At 39.7% G+C, this 17,443-nt stretch overlaps 1 protein-coding gene across 2 annotated transcripts; it reads left to right on the top strand.

The window, feature by feature from the left end:
- The first annotated feature begins 106 nt into the window (after window positions 1–106).
- On the top strand, window positions 107–16,731 carry LOC118638620 (zinc finger protein 383). 2 transcript variants are annotated; one of them, XM_036274681.1, is made up of 5 exons: window positions 107–170; window positions 902–964; window positions 8,899–9,025; window positions 9,341–9,436; window positions 15,292–16,731. In XM_036274681.1, the coding sequence occupies exons 2-5, from the start codon at window positions 938–940 to the stop codon at window positions 16,485–16,487; spliced, it is 1,446 nt and encodes a 481-aa protein (XP_036130574.1). In that variant the 5' UTR covers window positions 107–170; window positions 902–937; the 3' UTR covers window positions 16,488–16,731. The 2 variants fall into 2 exon arrangements, with proteins under 2 accessions (XP_036130574.1, XP_036130575.1); XM_036274682.1 differs by lacking the exons at window positions 107–170; window positions 8,899–9,025 and having other exon boundaries at window positions 928–964; window positions 15,292–16,535.
- Window positions 16,732–17,443: the final 712 nt, after the last annotated feature.

Raw genomic sequence — 17,443 nt, 5'->3', positions numbered from 1 at the left:
CGGAGAGACGCGAGCCATCTTGACCCAACGGATCCCGGTCGGGACTACATTTCCCAGGAGGCCCCGCAGGAAGGGGGCCACTTCACTCGCCTGTGGAACCCTGGGCCTTACGAGAAGGTGGAGTGCAAGGTGAACGGCCTCTGTCTTGGGGGCTCGACTGGGCTCCTCAGGTGCGTCCCTGAAGGTTTGAAGGGTCGGGCCGGGAGGGTCTGGAGTCCCCGGCCTCTGTGAGTTGGTCGGACTGGGGAGAAGTGTGAGATTCCGTCTGTACGATTGAGTCCTTATGTGACAGTCCGGCGCTGTGTGTGGGTGTGTGATTGTATGCCCCGTGGTGGGTGTGTCTGGTTGTGATTATGGGCGGAGCTCTGTGTGCAGGTGGTACTGTGGATATCCTCGTTGTAGGTGTGTGATTGTGACTATAGGCGGCACTGTGTGTATAGGTGTGGCAGTGATTGTGTGTGTTCCTATAACTTTGTGTGACATTGTGTGTGTGTGTGTGTGTGTGGCGGGGAAGTGTAGAGATCTGTGATTATGTGGCTATGACTCATATCTGAGGGCTGCGTGTTTGTGACTGAGGTTGTTTGAATGTTAGCAGTACTAAGTGTACTGGATGTCTGTGACTGAGAGGTTGTGTGAGCATGATCATGTAACTGTGGCACTCTGTGTGCAGTTGGAGGGTGCCTGTAATTGTGCCAGAGTGACAGTGTGTTGATATGTGAGGTCAGGACAAATTTTGGTGTTGACAGCTGACTTTTCCTGTTGAGACACCTAGAATGCTCAGGATATCCTAGACTCCTCTAACCTCTCTTTGTGGGTGGTATGGGTCCAAAGCTCCCTCTAATCTGATGAGTCTGGGCCACAAGAAAACCTGGCATTTCTTGATTTCTTTCTCCTTCCTCAGCTCTGCTTCTCAGAGAGGTCCTCAGAAGAAGGAGGAATGGCTGTCGACCAAGCCAAATGCAAGGTGTGCTGGGCTTTCCTTTTTTGCTCTCTTTCACCTGGATGGTCTTGTTTAACATAGGCTCATTCAGAGTCCTCTTCCTACAAATTTCCAGTTAAGAAAATAATGGGAAGCCCTGGGGGTGGGCACACAGATCTCAGTATACACTCTCACTTGCTTCTACATAATGTTTGTATATTAATTTAGAAAATAGCTCAGTTACTTCTGTGTCCTAAGTTTTCCCTTTTTAAATGCATACACACACACACACACACACACACACACACAAAACATGATTATTTTAAAGAATTTGAAAAATAGAAAGTTACAGAGAGGATAGCCAGTCAATATTTTGAATTATTTCCTTCTAATAAGTTTTCTATGCATGTATAGTATACATTATTTCAGGATTGGGCTCTTACAGCATTTACCATTTCATAGCTTATGTTTTCACTAAAAGTTATCTATAGCTATTATATAGTTTCTTTTTCATTCTTTTTAAAAATTCCTTAGTATTGTATATATACATAAAAGTGCTTAAAATATAAGCATATAGTTTAAGAAATAACTATAAAGGGAAACTCAGTATAACAAAAACTTGCATCAACACTCCAGAAACCCCAGATGGTCCTAACCATTCTCTTCACCTCTCTAGGTAATCCTTATCCTGACTTTAAGATGGTAATTTTTTAAAAAATAGTTTAACCACACATTTACACATCCCTAAAAGATTTAGTTTAATTTTGACATTTAACTTTGTAGAAATGAAATTGTGCTGTGTAATGTTGTTTTGAGTCTTGCTTTTCTTACACAATACTATATTTCTCTAGAATCACTTCAGGTGTGAGTTGTAATATATAGCTGTAGTTTGGACACTGGTTTCCAGTTTTTGGCTCCCTTGAGAGGACTGCTCAGAACATACGTTTATAAGTATCTTGGTGCACATATTGATGCTTTCCTAGGGCATAAACATATCAATGGAATTGCTGGGCTTTACAGTATGTGTGTATCTTTAAATTTCCTAGATATTCCAAACTGATTTTCAATATGCTTGTACCAGTTAAATTGCTACCAGCAGTTTATAAACATAATCATTCTCTATTCTCTCTAATACTTGGTTACTTGGTGTGTGTTTTTTCTTTTTATTGATTTTAGAGAAAGAGGAAGGGAGAGGGAGGGAGAGAGAGATAGAAACATTGATGAGCCTGGCCAGTGTGGCTCAGTGGTTGAGCATCGACCCATGCACCAAGAGGCCACCGGTTTGATTCCTGATCAGGGCACATGCCCAGGTTGTAGGCTAGATCCCCAGTTGGGGGTATGCAGGAGATAGCCAAATGATGTTCTCGCTCATCCATTTTTCTATCTCTCTCTCCCTTCTTCTCTCTAAAATCGATATAGAAGAAATAAAAAAAAAAAAAGAAACATTGATGAGAGAGAACATCAACTGGCCACCTTCCTGCATGCCCCCACTAGGGATTTGGCCCTGTGCCCTGACCCGGAATTGAACCGGCGACCTCTTGGTACATGGGTCAATGCTCAACCACTGAGCCACACCAGCTGGGTGGTTACTTGGTGTTTTAATTTTGGTGAATCTGTAGGTATAATGGTATATCATATGGTTTTAAAAGTATAACATACATTCTCTAAAGTACAGAAATCAAAGTATATGTCTGATGAATTTTATAAAATGAGCATATTTATTTAACCAGAGTTCAAATTAGATTAGGAAATAGAACATTACCAGCAATCAAGAAATCTGATTCTTGTCCCATCTACTCACTACCCACCTTTCCCAAAGATAACCATTATTCTGTCTTCTGTGGCCATAGATTATTTTTACCTGTTCTTGAATTTTATATAAATAGAATCACACAATGTCTCCTCTTCTGTGCTTGACTTCTTTTGATCAATATTAAATTTCACATGGAGCATTAATGTACTGTATAATAATATATAGTATGAATATGTGAAATTCATCCATTTTGCTTTACCTAGTTGTAGCTCTTTTATTATTATTGTTTAAAATTCCCTTGTATGGCCCTGGCCAGTTTGGCTCAGCAGTTAGGTCGGCCTGTGGTCCAGAGAGACCCTGGTTTGGTTCCCGCTAAGGGCACGTACCTTGGTTGCAGTTTGTCCCTGGCCCTGGTTGGGGTTGTGTGGGTGGCAACCAGTCAGTGTGTCTCTCTCACATTGATATTTCTCTCTTCCTCCTGCTCTATTTGAAGATAAATGCAAAAATGTCCTCGGGTGAGGATAAAAAATAAATTAAAAAATAAAATTCCCTTGCATGAACATACCACATTTTTTAAAATTCATTATTAATTATTGATTGGCATTGGGGTTGTTTTCAGATTGGGGCTATTATGAACAAGACTGCTTTGCACATACTTGTGCATGTCTTTTGGTGCACATATGAATGCATTTCTATTGGGCATATCCCTAGGAGTAAAATTCTGTGTCATAGTTTAGGCATATATTCAGCTTTAATATATACTAACAGTTTTCCTAAATGGTTTTATCAATTTATACTCCTGACTTCATTGTATGAGAATAAACTGTATAACAAGAAGCTTTATTAGAGATAAAAAGCAACAGTTAATAATCTAAAGGTAAATCCACAAGCAAGATATTACAGTTCTAAATGTATATTTTTTCATAAAATGACTTAAAATATATTTGACAGAACTAAAATAAGTAGTAGACAAATCACAATCATAATGGGGGATTTTTAGCACTTTTCTCAAAAGCTGATAACACAATCAAAAACCCTGTAAAGTATATAATATTTGAACAATGTGATTGACGAAGTTGACAGTGTTCTTTACAACTACAGTATATATTATTTTCAGTTGCATATGAGGCATTTATCCAAATTGATCATATTCTGGACCATAAAGGGAATTTCAGTATATTTCCGAGGATTGAAATAATATTGTGTGTTTTCTGATTACAGTGGAATTCAGCTAGAAGTCAATAACAAAAACATTGTTAGAAATATTCCAATATTTCTTCCCTGGACTGTTTGGCTTAGCAATTAGAGCGTCGGCCCTCAGACCAAAGAGTCATGGGTTAGATTCCGGTCAAGCGTACATACCTCAGTTGTGGTTCGGTTCCTGGTCCTAGTCAGGGTCATGAGGGAGGCAACCGGTCAATATGTCTGTTTCTCATCAATGTGTGTGTCTCTCTTTCTCTCCCTCCCTTCCCCTCTGTCTGAAAATTAATAGAAAAATATCCTAAGTTGAGGATTAAAAAAGAAAATTCCAGTATTTGGGATTTAAACAATGTATTTATAAATTACTAGTGAATTAAAGAAGAAGTTGCAATGGAATTTAAAATATTTTGAAGTGAATGAAAATGAAAATATCAAAATGTGGAGTTAAAACTGAAGCTGAAGAAAATATGTAGCTATAAAAGCATATGCTAGTAAGAATGCTGAAAAATTAATGATCTATGTATTCATCTCAAGAAGTTAAGAAAATGTATATTGAAACCCAAAGAAAGCACACAATAAGAAATAATAAGAATAAGAACTCGACTATAAATTTATGTATATTAGAACATAAATTGAATATATAATTGCCCTGGCCAGTGTGGCTCAGTTGGTTGGAGCATTGTCCCATACATGGAAAAGTTGTGGGTTCGTTTCCTGCTCTGGGTGCATACCTAGGTTGTGGCTTCAGCCCCTGGTTGGGGTGAGGCAACTCATTGATGTTTCTCACATTGATGTTTTTTTCTCTCTCCCTTCCTCTCTCTAAAAAAATAATAAAATAAATTAAATGAATGTACAAAAGAGAAAATTAACAAAACCAAAGGTTTATTTGGGGGATTAATAAAATTGATAACCCCTTAGCAACATTTAAAGAAAAAAAGGAGCCCTGGCCAGTTAGGCTCAGTGGTTAGAGCATCAGCCTGCGGTCCGGAGAGACCCGGGTTCGGTTCCCACTAAGGGCACGTACTTTGGTTGCAGTTTGTCCCTGGCCCTGGTTGGTCGTGCGGGTGGCAGCCACTCGATGTGTCCCTTCACATCGATGTGTCCCTTCACATCGATGTTTCTCTCTCTCTCTCTCCCTCCCACTCTATCCGTACAAAAAATGGAAAAATATCCTCGGGTGAGGATAAAAAAAAAAAAAGAAAGAAAAAAAGGAGGTAGGACCCTAATTACCAAATCAGATTTGACAAAAACACAGATTAGCTTTAAGGCTGAGTTCTCAATTAATTCTTGTTTGGTACCTGGGACTTGGTGGCAAAATATAAGATTATTAGAACATGAACTGGTGATCATTATACTCAGTTCCTTTTTATACTTCATCAGACATGTAAATGTATTTTTTAATAAAGATTTTTAGTTTTTTTAAAATATGATTTTATTTTGATTTTTGAGAGAGAAAGGAAGGGAGAGAGAGAGATAGAAACATTGATGTGAGAGAGAGACATTGATCAGCCGCCTCCGGTAGGCCTCCACCGGGGATCGAGCCTGCAACCCGGGCATGTACCTTGACCAGGAATCAAACTGGAACCTCTCAGTCCATGGGATGATGCTCAATCCACTGAGCCACACCAGCTGGGCTTCATTGAATTTTTAGATAGAGTGAAAGGGAGGGAGGGAGAGAGAAAGAGAAACATCGATGTGAGAGAGACACATTGATTGGTTGACTCTTGCACAACTCGGACTGGAGCCAGGATTGAACCTGTAACCTAGGTACATGCCCTTGACCAGGAATTGAACCTGAGACTCTTAACTGCTGAGCCAAACTAGCCAGGGCGAGTTTCTTATATATTTTGGAGATTATCCTCTTATTGGATGTATCATTGGCAAATATCTTCTTTCATATAGTATGTTGTCTTTTCATTTTGTTGATGGTTTTCTTTTTTTTTTTTGTACGTGCCCCTAGCGGGAACTGAACCTGGGACTCTCTGGTCCGCAGGCCCACGCTCCAACCGCTGAGCCAAACCGGCCAGGGCTATTGATAGTTTTCTTTGCTGTGCAAAAACTTTTTTGTTTGATGAGTCTCATTTGATTATTTTTTGTTTTGTTTCTCTTGCCTGAGGAGACATATACAAAATATATTGTTACCAGCAATACCAAAGTTTTCTTCTCTTTTAGGAGTTTTACACTTTTCTGTCTTACACTTAAGTCATTTTAAGTTTATTTTTATTTATTAATTTTTTTAACTTTATTTTTTATTTAGTATTATTATTATTTTTTTTTTATCTTCACCCTAGGACACTTTCCCATTTTTTGTCAGCTAGAGTGGGAAGGAGAGGGAGAGAGAGAGAGAGAAACATTGACGTGAAAGGAACACATTGAGTGGCCGCCTCCTGCACAACCCAACCAGGGCTGGAGACAAACTGCAACCAAAGTACGTGCCCTTTGTGGAAACCAAACCCGGTCTCTCTGGACCATAGGCTGATGCTGTAACCGCTGAACCAAACCAGCCAGGGCAAGTTTATTTTAATTTTTATATTTTGTATATATTTGCCCAGTTTTCCCAACACTGTTTATGGGAGAAACTGGCTGTACCCTATTGTATATTTTTGCCTTTTTTGTCATAGGTTGGCATATAGGCATGAGTTTTTTTCTTGGTACTCTATTGTGTTTCATTCATCTAGGTTTTCTGTTTTTATGCCAGTACCATGCTGTTTTGATTACTATAGCCTTGTAGTATAATTTGATATCAGGTAGTATGATACCTCCAACTTTGTTCTTTTTTTCCCAATAATTCTTTGGCTATTTGAGGTCTTCTGTGGTTCCATATATATTTTAGGATTATTTGTTGTTATAGTTCTATAAACACTTCCATTGTTATGTTGATAAGGGATTACATTGAATATGTCGATTGCTTTGATAGACATTGTATCAATACTAATCCTCCTATCCATGAGCATGGTATATCCTATTTATTTGTATCTTCTTCAGTGTCTTCAGTGTCTTCAATGTCTTACAGTTTTCTGACTATAGAACTTTTACCTCCTTGTTTAAATTTATTCCTGGCATTTTATTATTTTGATGCAATTATAAATAGGATTGTGTTCTTGCATTCTCTTTTTGATAGTTTGTTATTGGTATATAAAAATACAATCAATTTCTGTTTTGCATGTATTTGTCCAGTTTTCCCAACACTATTTATGGAAGGAACTGGCTTTACCCTATTGTATATTCTTGCCTTCTTCATCATAGATTGACTATATAGGTGTGGGCTTTTTCTGGGCACTCTCTTCTTTTAAACCCAGCAGGACAGGCTGAATATCCCAGCCCTGCACATTTACCCTGTTCCTTGGAAGCCAGCAGGATGGTGCAGGCCACGCAGCTCAACAGGTTTGGGGGGACAAGCAATGACACTGCACTGAAGGTGGGAGTGACCGTCCCTCTTTCCCAAGCCACACAGTTTAGTTACTGACTTGTTCTCTGCCTAACGCCTTTCCAGAGAATAGAGGGACCCTCAAAATTACTGCTGGACGTAGCCAGCAGATCCCTCTGCTGGACCCGCGTACAGCAGTGTGGCCTCTCCAGTAGTTGGAATCTGGAATGAACTCCTCAGGCTGGTGCTGCAACATTGGGAGAACTCGTTCCTTGGGATGGTCCAATCCGAGCCTCCCAGGCAGACAGAATTCCCACTGATTCCCACTATTCATTGCTGCATAGGCTCCCCTTCCTCTCTCTGTTGCTCTGGGTTGGGATCTTTGCATGGGGATCTCCTAGGGTGAGGGAGTTTTGCAGCCATGATATTCTTCCAGCTTCTCAACTGTAGCATGGGGCCTCTTCCTTTCCATGTCTCTACCCCTCTCACCAGTTTCTACATGGCTTCTTCTGTGCTCTTTGGTTATATTTCAGATCAGCTATATTTCAATTGGTTTTTCAAGTTGATTGCTTTGTAATTTAGCTGTAAATCTGGTTTGGTGACTTGATACTGCAGCCATCTTTGAATCTCCCCGATTTTAATAGTTTTTGATAGCTCTCCTGCTTTCTGATAAAGCAGAATATTTAAACTCGTCTTTTAATTTCTGACTGAATCCTGAAATCACCTCTTTTCCCAAAGAGCCTTGGTTCCTTTTACTTACATTGCCCATCGCTGTCTAGGGTGCCTTTTTCCCTTAAAAAAAATTAAGTATAGTTGGTACACAATCTTATATTGGTTATATTAGTTTCATGTGTACAATGTAGTGATTCAACATTTTTATACTTTACCTTGTGTTCATCCCACTAACTTTAGTAATTATCTGTCACCATGTAAACTTATCACAATATTATTGACTATGTTCCCCTTCTACTTTTCACCCATTTCCCTACCACTTCACTTCTGGTAACCATCCTTTTGGCCTCTGTTTCTATGAGTCTATTTTTGCTTTCTTTCTTTCTTTGTTCTTAGATTCCACATATAAGTGAAACCTGTACTGCTTTTCTCTGCCTGACTTGTTTCAGTTAGCATAATACTGTATAGATCCATCCATGTTATTGCAAACTGTACGATTTTTCTTTTTTAGTGGTGTGTAATATTCCATATGTATGTATAGATACACATATATCACATCTTCTTTATCCATTCATCTCTCAGTGGAGGGTGTTCTCATATCTTGGCTATTGTAAATAATGCTGCAATGAACACGGGGGTGCATAAATTTTTAGAATTAGTGATCCCCAGCCTGTTCCTCATCTCTGCTCCTCTTAATAGTCTTGATGTGGCTTTTTTCTTTGAATCCCTAGTTGTAGGACTTTCATTCTGCTAGGTTTCAGGCAGTTTTGAATGATGGTTTTTCTGTAGTTTAGTTGTAGTTTTGATGTGGTTTGTTTGTTTTTTAATGTAAGATAAACTTATTACTCTTGCTTCTATTTCTGAGATCCAAAGATTCTGGTTCTCAGTGACTCCAGTATAATTGCTTATTTGCTTCACGCCACAATACAAGTGCAGTAGTCTGAAGCATTTCTTTTATTACACAAGTATACATGTTTATTGTTTCAGGAATCAGTGATGTTCAGGGATGTGGCTATAGATTTCTCTCAGGAGGAGTGGGAATGCCTGGACCCAGCTCAGAGGGACATGTACAGAGATGTAATGTTGGAGAACTACAGCAACCTGCTGTCAGTGGGTAAGGTCATCTGTACCAGTAATTTAGAGTTGTCTTCTGGAATGTCTATTTCTTCCACAGTGAATTTATCAGCTGCTTTTTGAGTTACCAGCTGAATTTCTGTTCCCTATTCCCAGATAAATGGTTAGAGCTGAAATGAAAAGGAAGAGTGGGAAATGGGAAGCTCCAATTGGCTATGGCTGAAGCTTCATCTTCTTTTTTCTTTGGCTGTTCCTGTAGTGGCATCTCTTTCTTGATCATCAAGGGACTGGATCTTACATACGGATCTCATTTACCCACAGCATAACCATGTTTCATATCTTTTCTTGTGAGCAGGACTTTACATACCTAAACCTCAAGTTATCTCCTTATTGGAACAAGGGAAAGAGCCCTGGATGGTTGGCAGAGAGCTGACAAGAGGCCTGTGTTCAGGTGAGTGAGAAATGGTTTAACAAAGAAGGGCATTACAGATAATAACTCAGCTGATCAGTGAAGAAACACCATCTTGGAGATGTCATCTTAGAACCTCCCATCAAAACATTAGGCCTGTGAGAAAAACTAAGTTCTTTTAGCACGAGTTTACAAATGACCTGTTTCATTTCTTCCCTCACTTACTACTCTTTCTCTTTTTTTTTTTTATACTCACCTGAGGACATTTTTCCATTTTTTGTTCAGATAGAGTGGGAGGAAGAAAGAGAGAGAAACATTGATATGAAAGGGACACATTGAGTGGTTGCCACCCGCACGACCCAACCAGGGCCGGAGACAAACTGCAACTGAGGTACGTCCCCTTATTGGGAACCGAACCTGGGTCTCTCTGGACCACGGGCCGACACTGTAACCGCTGAGCCGAACCGGCCAGGGCACTACTCTTTCTGTTTCATTCTTCAACACACCACTTAATTTCAAGTAAAAGGTGCCCTTCACTTACCCTCCAAAGAAAACTTTTATCCATATTTAACATTCAGTTCCTTGCAAGCCTTTCTTCCTCTTAGACTTATCTAAATGTTTTCTGTTACTACCCCAAAAATAAGATATGTGCATGTGTGCACACATGTATGTGTGTATCTGCATTGTTCCTCCCCTCCAAATAATGGTCTTCAGTATAGCTTCCGGCATTTGGGCTCTTCCCATTGTAGCCAGAACAGAATGAATAAAGAGGGAATTGTGTTAAAGGAGATCAGCAAGACTTCCAGTCAAGATGGTGGCGTAGGTAAAGGCGGTATCGCCTCCTCCCACAACCACATCAAAGTTACAACTAAAATACAGAACAACTATCATTCAAAACCTCCTGAAATCAAGCTGAATGGAAGTTCTACAACTATGGAATTAAAGAAGCAGCCAAATCAAGACTGGTAGGAGGGGTGGAGGCAGAGAGGCTGGTCCCACACCCACGTGTGGCGGATAAAAATTGGGAGGATACCTTGGCTGGGAAGGTCCTCCCTGAAGACTGAGGGGTCTCCATCCCACACCAGGTGCCCCGCTCTGGGTTCCAGTGCCAGGAAGAGAAGTCCCCATAACTTCTGGCTGGAAAAACCAGTGGGAATTGAGGCTCAGGGAGATTGAGGCAACTGAAACCCCAGGCAGCTCCTCTTAAAGGGCCCATGCATGGACTTATCGGACTCACTCCTTCTAAGCTTGGATGGGAGGCAGCTTGAGAGGCGCCAGAGACATACAGGGAAGAACTGAGCTGTTTGGCATTGGAGTGAGGGCTGGAGAAGGGGCTTTCTCCAGGACAAACGTGCTGTCACAGGCCTTTGTTCCTTTGGTGAGCCCTTCCCAGGGGCGGCAGACAGCCACCATATCTGGGACTCCAGCAACCTAGCTCACACTGGTTGTCCCACCCTGGTGATTCCCTGAGGCCCTGCCCCACCTAGCTTTCAGGCCCACCCAAGCTGTTGCCACTTGCTTAACCATAGGATTGGCTGGTCTTGGATCCTGCTTCAGGTTTTCCTAAATTCTTTCAAACAGCAGCATCTGGTCTCAGCTAGGCCTATACCTCTCATTAAGTAATACATAGAAACAAACACAGGGAGGCAGCCAAAATGAGGAGACAAAGAAACAGGTCCCAAATGAAAGAACAGAACAAAACCCCAAGAAAAAAACTAAGCGAATGGAGATAAACAACCTAACAGATGCTGAGTTCAAAATACTGCTTATAAGGATGCTCAGTGAACTTAGTGAGAACCTCAGTGAACTTAGTGAGGACCTCAAGAGCATAAAAAAGGAGCAGTCAGAAATGAAGTAAGCACAATCAGAAATGAAGGAGGCACTAACTGAAATAAAGAATAATTTACACAGCTTCAATAATAGAGTACGTAAATCCAAGGAGCAAACCATCGATTTGGAATATAAGGAAGCAAAAAACACCCAATCAGAACAGCAAAAAAAAAAAAGAATCAAAAAAAAAATGAGGAGAGTGTAAGGAGCCTCTGGGACAACTTCAAGCATGCCAACATTCGCATCTTGGGGGTACCAGAAGGAGAAGAGAGAGAACAAGAAATTGAAAACCTGTTTGAAACAATAATGGCAGAAAACTTCCCTAACTTGGTGAAGGAAACACATACAAGTCCAGGAAGCACAGAGTCCCAAACAAGATGAGCTCCAAGAGGCCCGCACCAAGACACATCATCATCAAAATGCAAAAGGTTCAAGACAAAGAGAGACTCTTAAAAGCAGCAAGAGAAAGGCAGCTAGTTACCTTGAGGGAGTTCCCATAAGGCTGTCAGCTGATTTCTCAAAAGAAACTTTGCAGGCCAGAAGGGAGTGGCAAGAAATATTCAGAGTGATGAAAAGCAAGAACCTACAACCAAGATTACTCTATCCTGCAAAGCTGTCATTTAGAATCAATGGCCATATAAAGAGTTTCCCAGACAAGAAAAAGTTAAAGGAGTTCATCACCACCAAACCATTATTATATGAAATGATGAAGGGTCTTTTTGAAGAAAAAGATAAAATATATGAACAAACAAAATGGCAATGAATACATACCTATTGACAATTGAATCTACAAACAAAATGAACAAGCAGAACAGAAACATTCTCATAGATATAGAGAAGGTTTTGTTGGTTGCCAGATGGGAGGGGGTTTGGGGGAATGGGTGAAAAAGGTGAAGGGATTAAGAAGTACAAATTCATTGCTAGACTGACAAACCTCAAAGGGAAGGGGGTTGGGGGATGGGAAGAAATAAACCAAAGAACTTATATGCATAACCAATGGACACAGGCAACAGTGTGGGAAAAGGTGGGAGGGAGATGGGAGGGGAGCAGGAGGGGGTCAATGGGGGAAAAATGAGGAACATGTGTAATACATTCAACAATAAAGATTTTTTTTTAAAAGATCAGCAAAGTAGCAGGATATAGGTGTTGGTGGGCTAGGTACAGGTGGGAGGAAGGGTGTACCTGCAGATATTTTTGGGATTTGTGGACCTACGTATGGACTTTGAATTCTATTCTGAATGAGGTAGGTGTAAAGCCATTTTGTTTGTATGAGATGACTTGAACAACGGAGTGAAACCAGTTTTTAAAGGATCACTCTGAGTTAGAGGTTGCTAATTTTGAATTTCTTTGTATAGAATTTAGGAAGTCCATGAACTTGGATGAGGAAAAAAAAAATAGGGCATCTTGCCTTGAGGGGTATGGCTCAGTCGTTTGGAGCGACATCCCATGCACCAAAAGGTTTTGGTTTCGATTGCTGGTCAGGGTATTTACCTAGGTTGTGGGTTGGGTCCCTGGTATGGTTGTGTACAGGAGGCAACCAATCAATGTATCTCTCTCACATCAATGTTTTTCTCTCTCTCCCTACCTCCCTGTAAAAAAAAAAAAAAAAAAAATGCATCTTTATGTTTAGTAACATCTAAGTGAAATTTAGCATTTCTTCCAGTTAACAGTGTGTGCAGAGCAAACCATAATAGTATTAGTTCCGTGACTTTGACAGTAATTGAAATCAACATATTGAATTGTTTGTTATGCTCATCACTATTTCATAACTACTGTAGTACTAGGCTCACTGCTAGGTCTTACTATGTAATGTGTTAATAAAGAAGAAAACTCTAGGAAAAGGGAAGGACCCCTGTGAAGGCCCTTCTAGGGAGGGGAAAGCTTGGTGCGTTTGAAGAACTGAAAGAGTCAGTATTGCTGGCCCCCATGAGCAAGCATGAGTGGAATATGAGTCAAGGTTGGAGAGACAGATGGAACCACATTATTCATCCTCTGCAGGTCATTATGAGGAGTATGGATTTTATGTAGTAGAAGGCCAAGCGAAATGTCATTTTGGCCACTGAATGGATTAAAGAGTGTGAAGCTTGGTGGGGTGACTGGGTTAGGAGGCTACTTTACTGGTCTGAGTAAGAGATTATTTTGGTTTGAAAGAGGGTATTGGCAGTGGAGATAGAAGAGGACAGTTTTTTTTATTTATTTTTATTTTTTATCCACACCCGAGGACATTTTTCCATTTTTTGTTCAGGTAGAGTGGGAGGGAGAGAGAGAGAGAGAGAAACATCGATGTGAAAGGAACACATCGAGTGGCTGCCACCCGCACAACCGACCAGGGCCGGGGACAAACTGCAGCCGAGGTACGCGCCCTTAGCAGGAACCGAACCCGGGTCTCTCAGGACCGCAGGCTGACGCTCTAACCGCTTAGCCAAACCGGCCAGGGCAAGAGGACAGTTTTAAAAGTTACTTTGGAGCTTAACTAGATGAATGTTGCTGAAAGATCATATAGAGGTAGGAGAAAAAAAAGATGAATTCTTCCATGATAATATTTGTCAAATAATGAATACTTTATTCAGAGATAATTACAAACATTTCCTCACCCTTCCAATAATCATGAGTTAATGATTATCTCCCTTTTAGAGACAAAGAAATAGGAATTTGGGAAGGTGAAATAATTGCCTAGGAACATATAATGAATAAGTATCAGAGTTGGGACTCAGCTCAATCTGCTTCTGGTTCCTATCATCTTTCCATTGCAGTATTTTGCATGTTCTCATTTTCCTTCTGTCTGCCTTAAACTTTATCTGCCACTCCTCACAGTCTTACAGTGGTACACGAGTGTCTCTCTTCTCTTAAAATCAGCATCACAAAATTCTCAGGCAAACAGTATTTTCACTTAATCCCTACCTAGCACATAACTGATTGAGTCTTCCCAGTCTGCCACTTCCATCAAAGTGGTTCAGCACCTTAGATTTAGCTCAGGCTACTCCCCTCTGTGGCTTACCCCCTCTGTAATCTTTTTCGTATTTCATCCAATATATCCTTTACAAAGGAGCCTATTCTGTTTCTGCCCCCACTGAGGATGCTGCAGTTTAATTCTGACACTAACTACCCAGAGTTGGCATAGACCCCACAGGTTAACAGCAAAATCCTCCACAATGCTGCCCTTTGGATGCTAGCTGCAAGTCTCATGGGGTCTTCAGACCACCGACACCTTGACCAACTGGCTATAAAGTTGGGGGTTTCCATGACCCCTGCAGGTTCAATGATTTGCTAGAATGACTCTCAGAACTCAGGAAAGCTCTGTACTTACAATTATAGTTTTACTATAAAGGATACATACTAGGCTGAGGTCCAGTAGGCTTACAAATGCAGAGGTTCGGTACCCTCTCACTGTTGAGTCAAGGTGTATTACCCTTTTGGCATTTCAGTATGTTTCCAACTAGAAAGCTCCAATGAGCTTTAATGTCTAGAGTTTTTATTGTGATTTAATTACATTGACATGATTAATTGAGTTATTGGCCACTCAGTTTCTGGCCCCTCTTTTCTTTCCAGAGGTCAAGTAGAGTCCCAGACCTCTAATCATATGCTTAGTCTTTCTGGTGACCAGTGTCTATCCCAGAACTATCTAGGGACCCATTGTGTTTGACCTCATTAGCATAACAAAAACACTCCTGTTATTCAGGAAATTCCCAGAGTTTTGAAGCTCTAAGGTAGGAACCAAGTACAAAGACCAATTTATTTATTTGTTTTTTTTGGTTTATTCCTCACCCAAGGACATTTTTTTGCATTTATCTTCAGATAGAGCAGGAGGGAGAGAGGGAGGAAGAGAGAGAGAGAAACGTCAATGTGAGAGAGACACATTAAGTGGTTGCCACCCACATGACCCCAACTGAGGCTGGGGACAAACCACAACCGAGGTACATGCCCTTAGTGGGAACTGAACCTGGGACTCTGGTCTAGAGGCCAATGCTCTAACGGTTGAGCCAAACCAGCCAGGGCCCGAATTTATTTTTTATTATATCAAGAGCCCAAGAATCTTCCCCCATATTTACCATTTTCTTTTCTTTCAGATCTGGAGTCAATGTGTGAAACCAAGTTATTATCTCTAAAGAAGGAAGTTTATGAAATAGAATCATGCCAGAGGGAATTAATGGGACTTACAAAGTATGGCCTTGAGTACTCCAGTTATAGAGATGTTTTGGAATATGGAAGCCACCTTGAAAGACAACTGGGATATCAAAATGGGCATTTCAGCCAAGAAATATTTACTCATGGATACATGCCCACATTTATTCAACAGACATTCTTTACTCTACATCAAATAATTAATAATGAAGAGAAACCCTATGAATGTAAGAAATGTGGAAAAGTCTTTAGTCAGAATTCACAATTTATTCAACATCAGAGAATTCATAATGGTGAAAAATCATATGAATGTAAGGAGTGTGGGAAATTCTTTAGTTGTGGCTCACATGTTACTCGACATCTGAAAATTCATACTGGTGAAAAACCTTTTGAATGTAATGAATGTGGAAAGGCCTTCAGTTGCAGTTCATACCTTTCTCAACATCAGAGAATTCATACTGGTAAGAAACCCTATGAATGTAAGGAATGTGGAAAAGCCTTTAGTTATTGCTCAAATCTTATTGACCATCAGAGAATTCACACTGGTGAAAAACCCTATGAATGTAAAGTATGTAGGAAAGCCTTTACTAAGAGCTCACAACTTTTTCAACATGCAAGAATTCATACAGGTGAGAAACCCTATGAATGTAAAGAATGTGGCAAAGCTTTTACTCAGAGCTCAAAGCTTGTTCAGCATCAGAGAATTCATACTGGTGAAAAACCCTACGAGTGCAAGGAATGTGGCAAAGCCTTCAGTAGTGGCTCAGCACTTACTAATCATCAGAGAATTCACACGGGGGAGAAACCGTATGATTGTAAGGAATGTGGCAAGGCTTTTACTCAGAGCTCACAACTTCGACAACATCAGAGAATTCATGCTGGTGAGAAACCCTTTGAATGTCTTGAATGTGGGAAAGCCTTTACTCAAAACTCACAACTTTTTCAACATCAGAGAATTCATACAGATGAAAAACCTTATGAATGTAATGAATGTGGAAAGGCTTTTAATAAATGCTCAAACCTTACTCGACATCTGAGAATTCATACTGGTGAAAAGCCCTATAACTGTAGGGAATGTGGGAAGGCATTTAGTAGTGGTTCAGATCTTATTCGTCATCAGGGAATTCATAATGATGAATAAACGTTAAAGCTCTTGTCACCTTCCTAGTATTTTACACAAAAAATAATAATGTTGGAGAGTTATCCTCTTTGACTATTTTTGTTTCTTATAAATCCAAACATTTCATTCTATGTTATGAATTCAGATTCAAAATTGGCATTTACCCACCCCTCCCCAATATTATACTAATGGCAGATGTTCACTAATTCTTTCCTATCATTATTTTGTTCCAACTTTTTGGTGTTCATGTTATATTATTCTTTATATTTGCTTGTGTTTCAGGGCTATATTTTATTTTCAGATTTACATATTTGTGCTTAAATTGTGTGATCTTGTATTTTTTAATTCTTTGTACAAATGTACTTTGATTTTGAAGTCAGTGTTAATCATTTTGTTTCACAAATTTTTATTTTCTTATAAAACAGAAAACCAGAAACTAAAAAGCCTATATTAATTATAATCATAGTAAGTATAGATGACTACTCTCAAGTTGGTAGAACACATCCTACCATACTTTGTTTTTAAAGCAAGTGTAGTCATGTATGCATATTGTACCTTCACCTGCTCTAATCATGCCACAAAAATATGATTGCCATATCAGTAAATGTAGATTTTTATTTTTAATTACTTTTAAAAATGACTATTATTCATGTCATGGTTGCATCTAAATGTTCACAGTTACAAAATCTGCCCTGGTTAGTATGACCTAAAATTTATCTTTGGATTCTTATTTCTTTTAAAACATGTATTTTAATTGCTAAAATTATCCACATCTTCTCCTTATAAACGCTTATGTTCCTTTTATCAATCCCAATCCCAACCTCATACTAGAAAGGTTTTTAACTACTATTATCAAAGTGTTACCTATCCTTCCAGATATTTTTTTACTTCCTGCTTAAAGGTGTTAGTGGCATTTTACTTCATATGTTTTATTTCATGTATACTAAATATAATTATGCTCTATGTATTGGTTTGTT

Source organism: Molossus molossus, unplaced genomic scaffold (genome assembly GCF_014108415.1).
Source record: "Molossus molossus isolate mMolMol1 unplaced genomic scaffold, mMolMol1.p scaffold_m16_p_21, whole genome shotgun sequence".
NCBI classification, from domain to species: domain Eukaryota; kingdom Metazoa; phylum Chordata; class Mammalia; order Chiroptera; family Molossidae; genus Molossus; species Molossus molossus.
The sequence above is the reverse complement of the archived record's forward strand: the minus strand, read 5'-3'. Positions and strand labels throughout refer to the sequence as shown.

Bases quoted from the DNA above. Each gene is read 5' to 3' on its own strand.
- LOC118638620 (XM_036274681.1), top strand. From the start codon at position 938: ATGGCTGTCGACCAAGCCAAATGCAAG. The intron at 965-8,898 runs GTGTGCTGGGCT...TTATTGTTTCAG, and splicing joins TCGACCAAGCCAAATGCAAG to GAATCAGTGATGTTCAGGGA. The intron at 9,026-9,340 runs GTAAGGTCATCT...TCTTGTGAGCAG, and splicing joins CAGCAACCTGCTGTCAGTGG to GACTTTACATACCTAAACCT.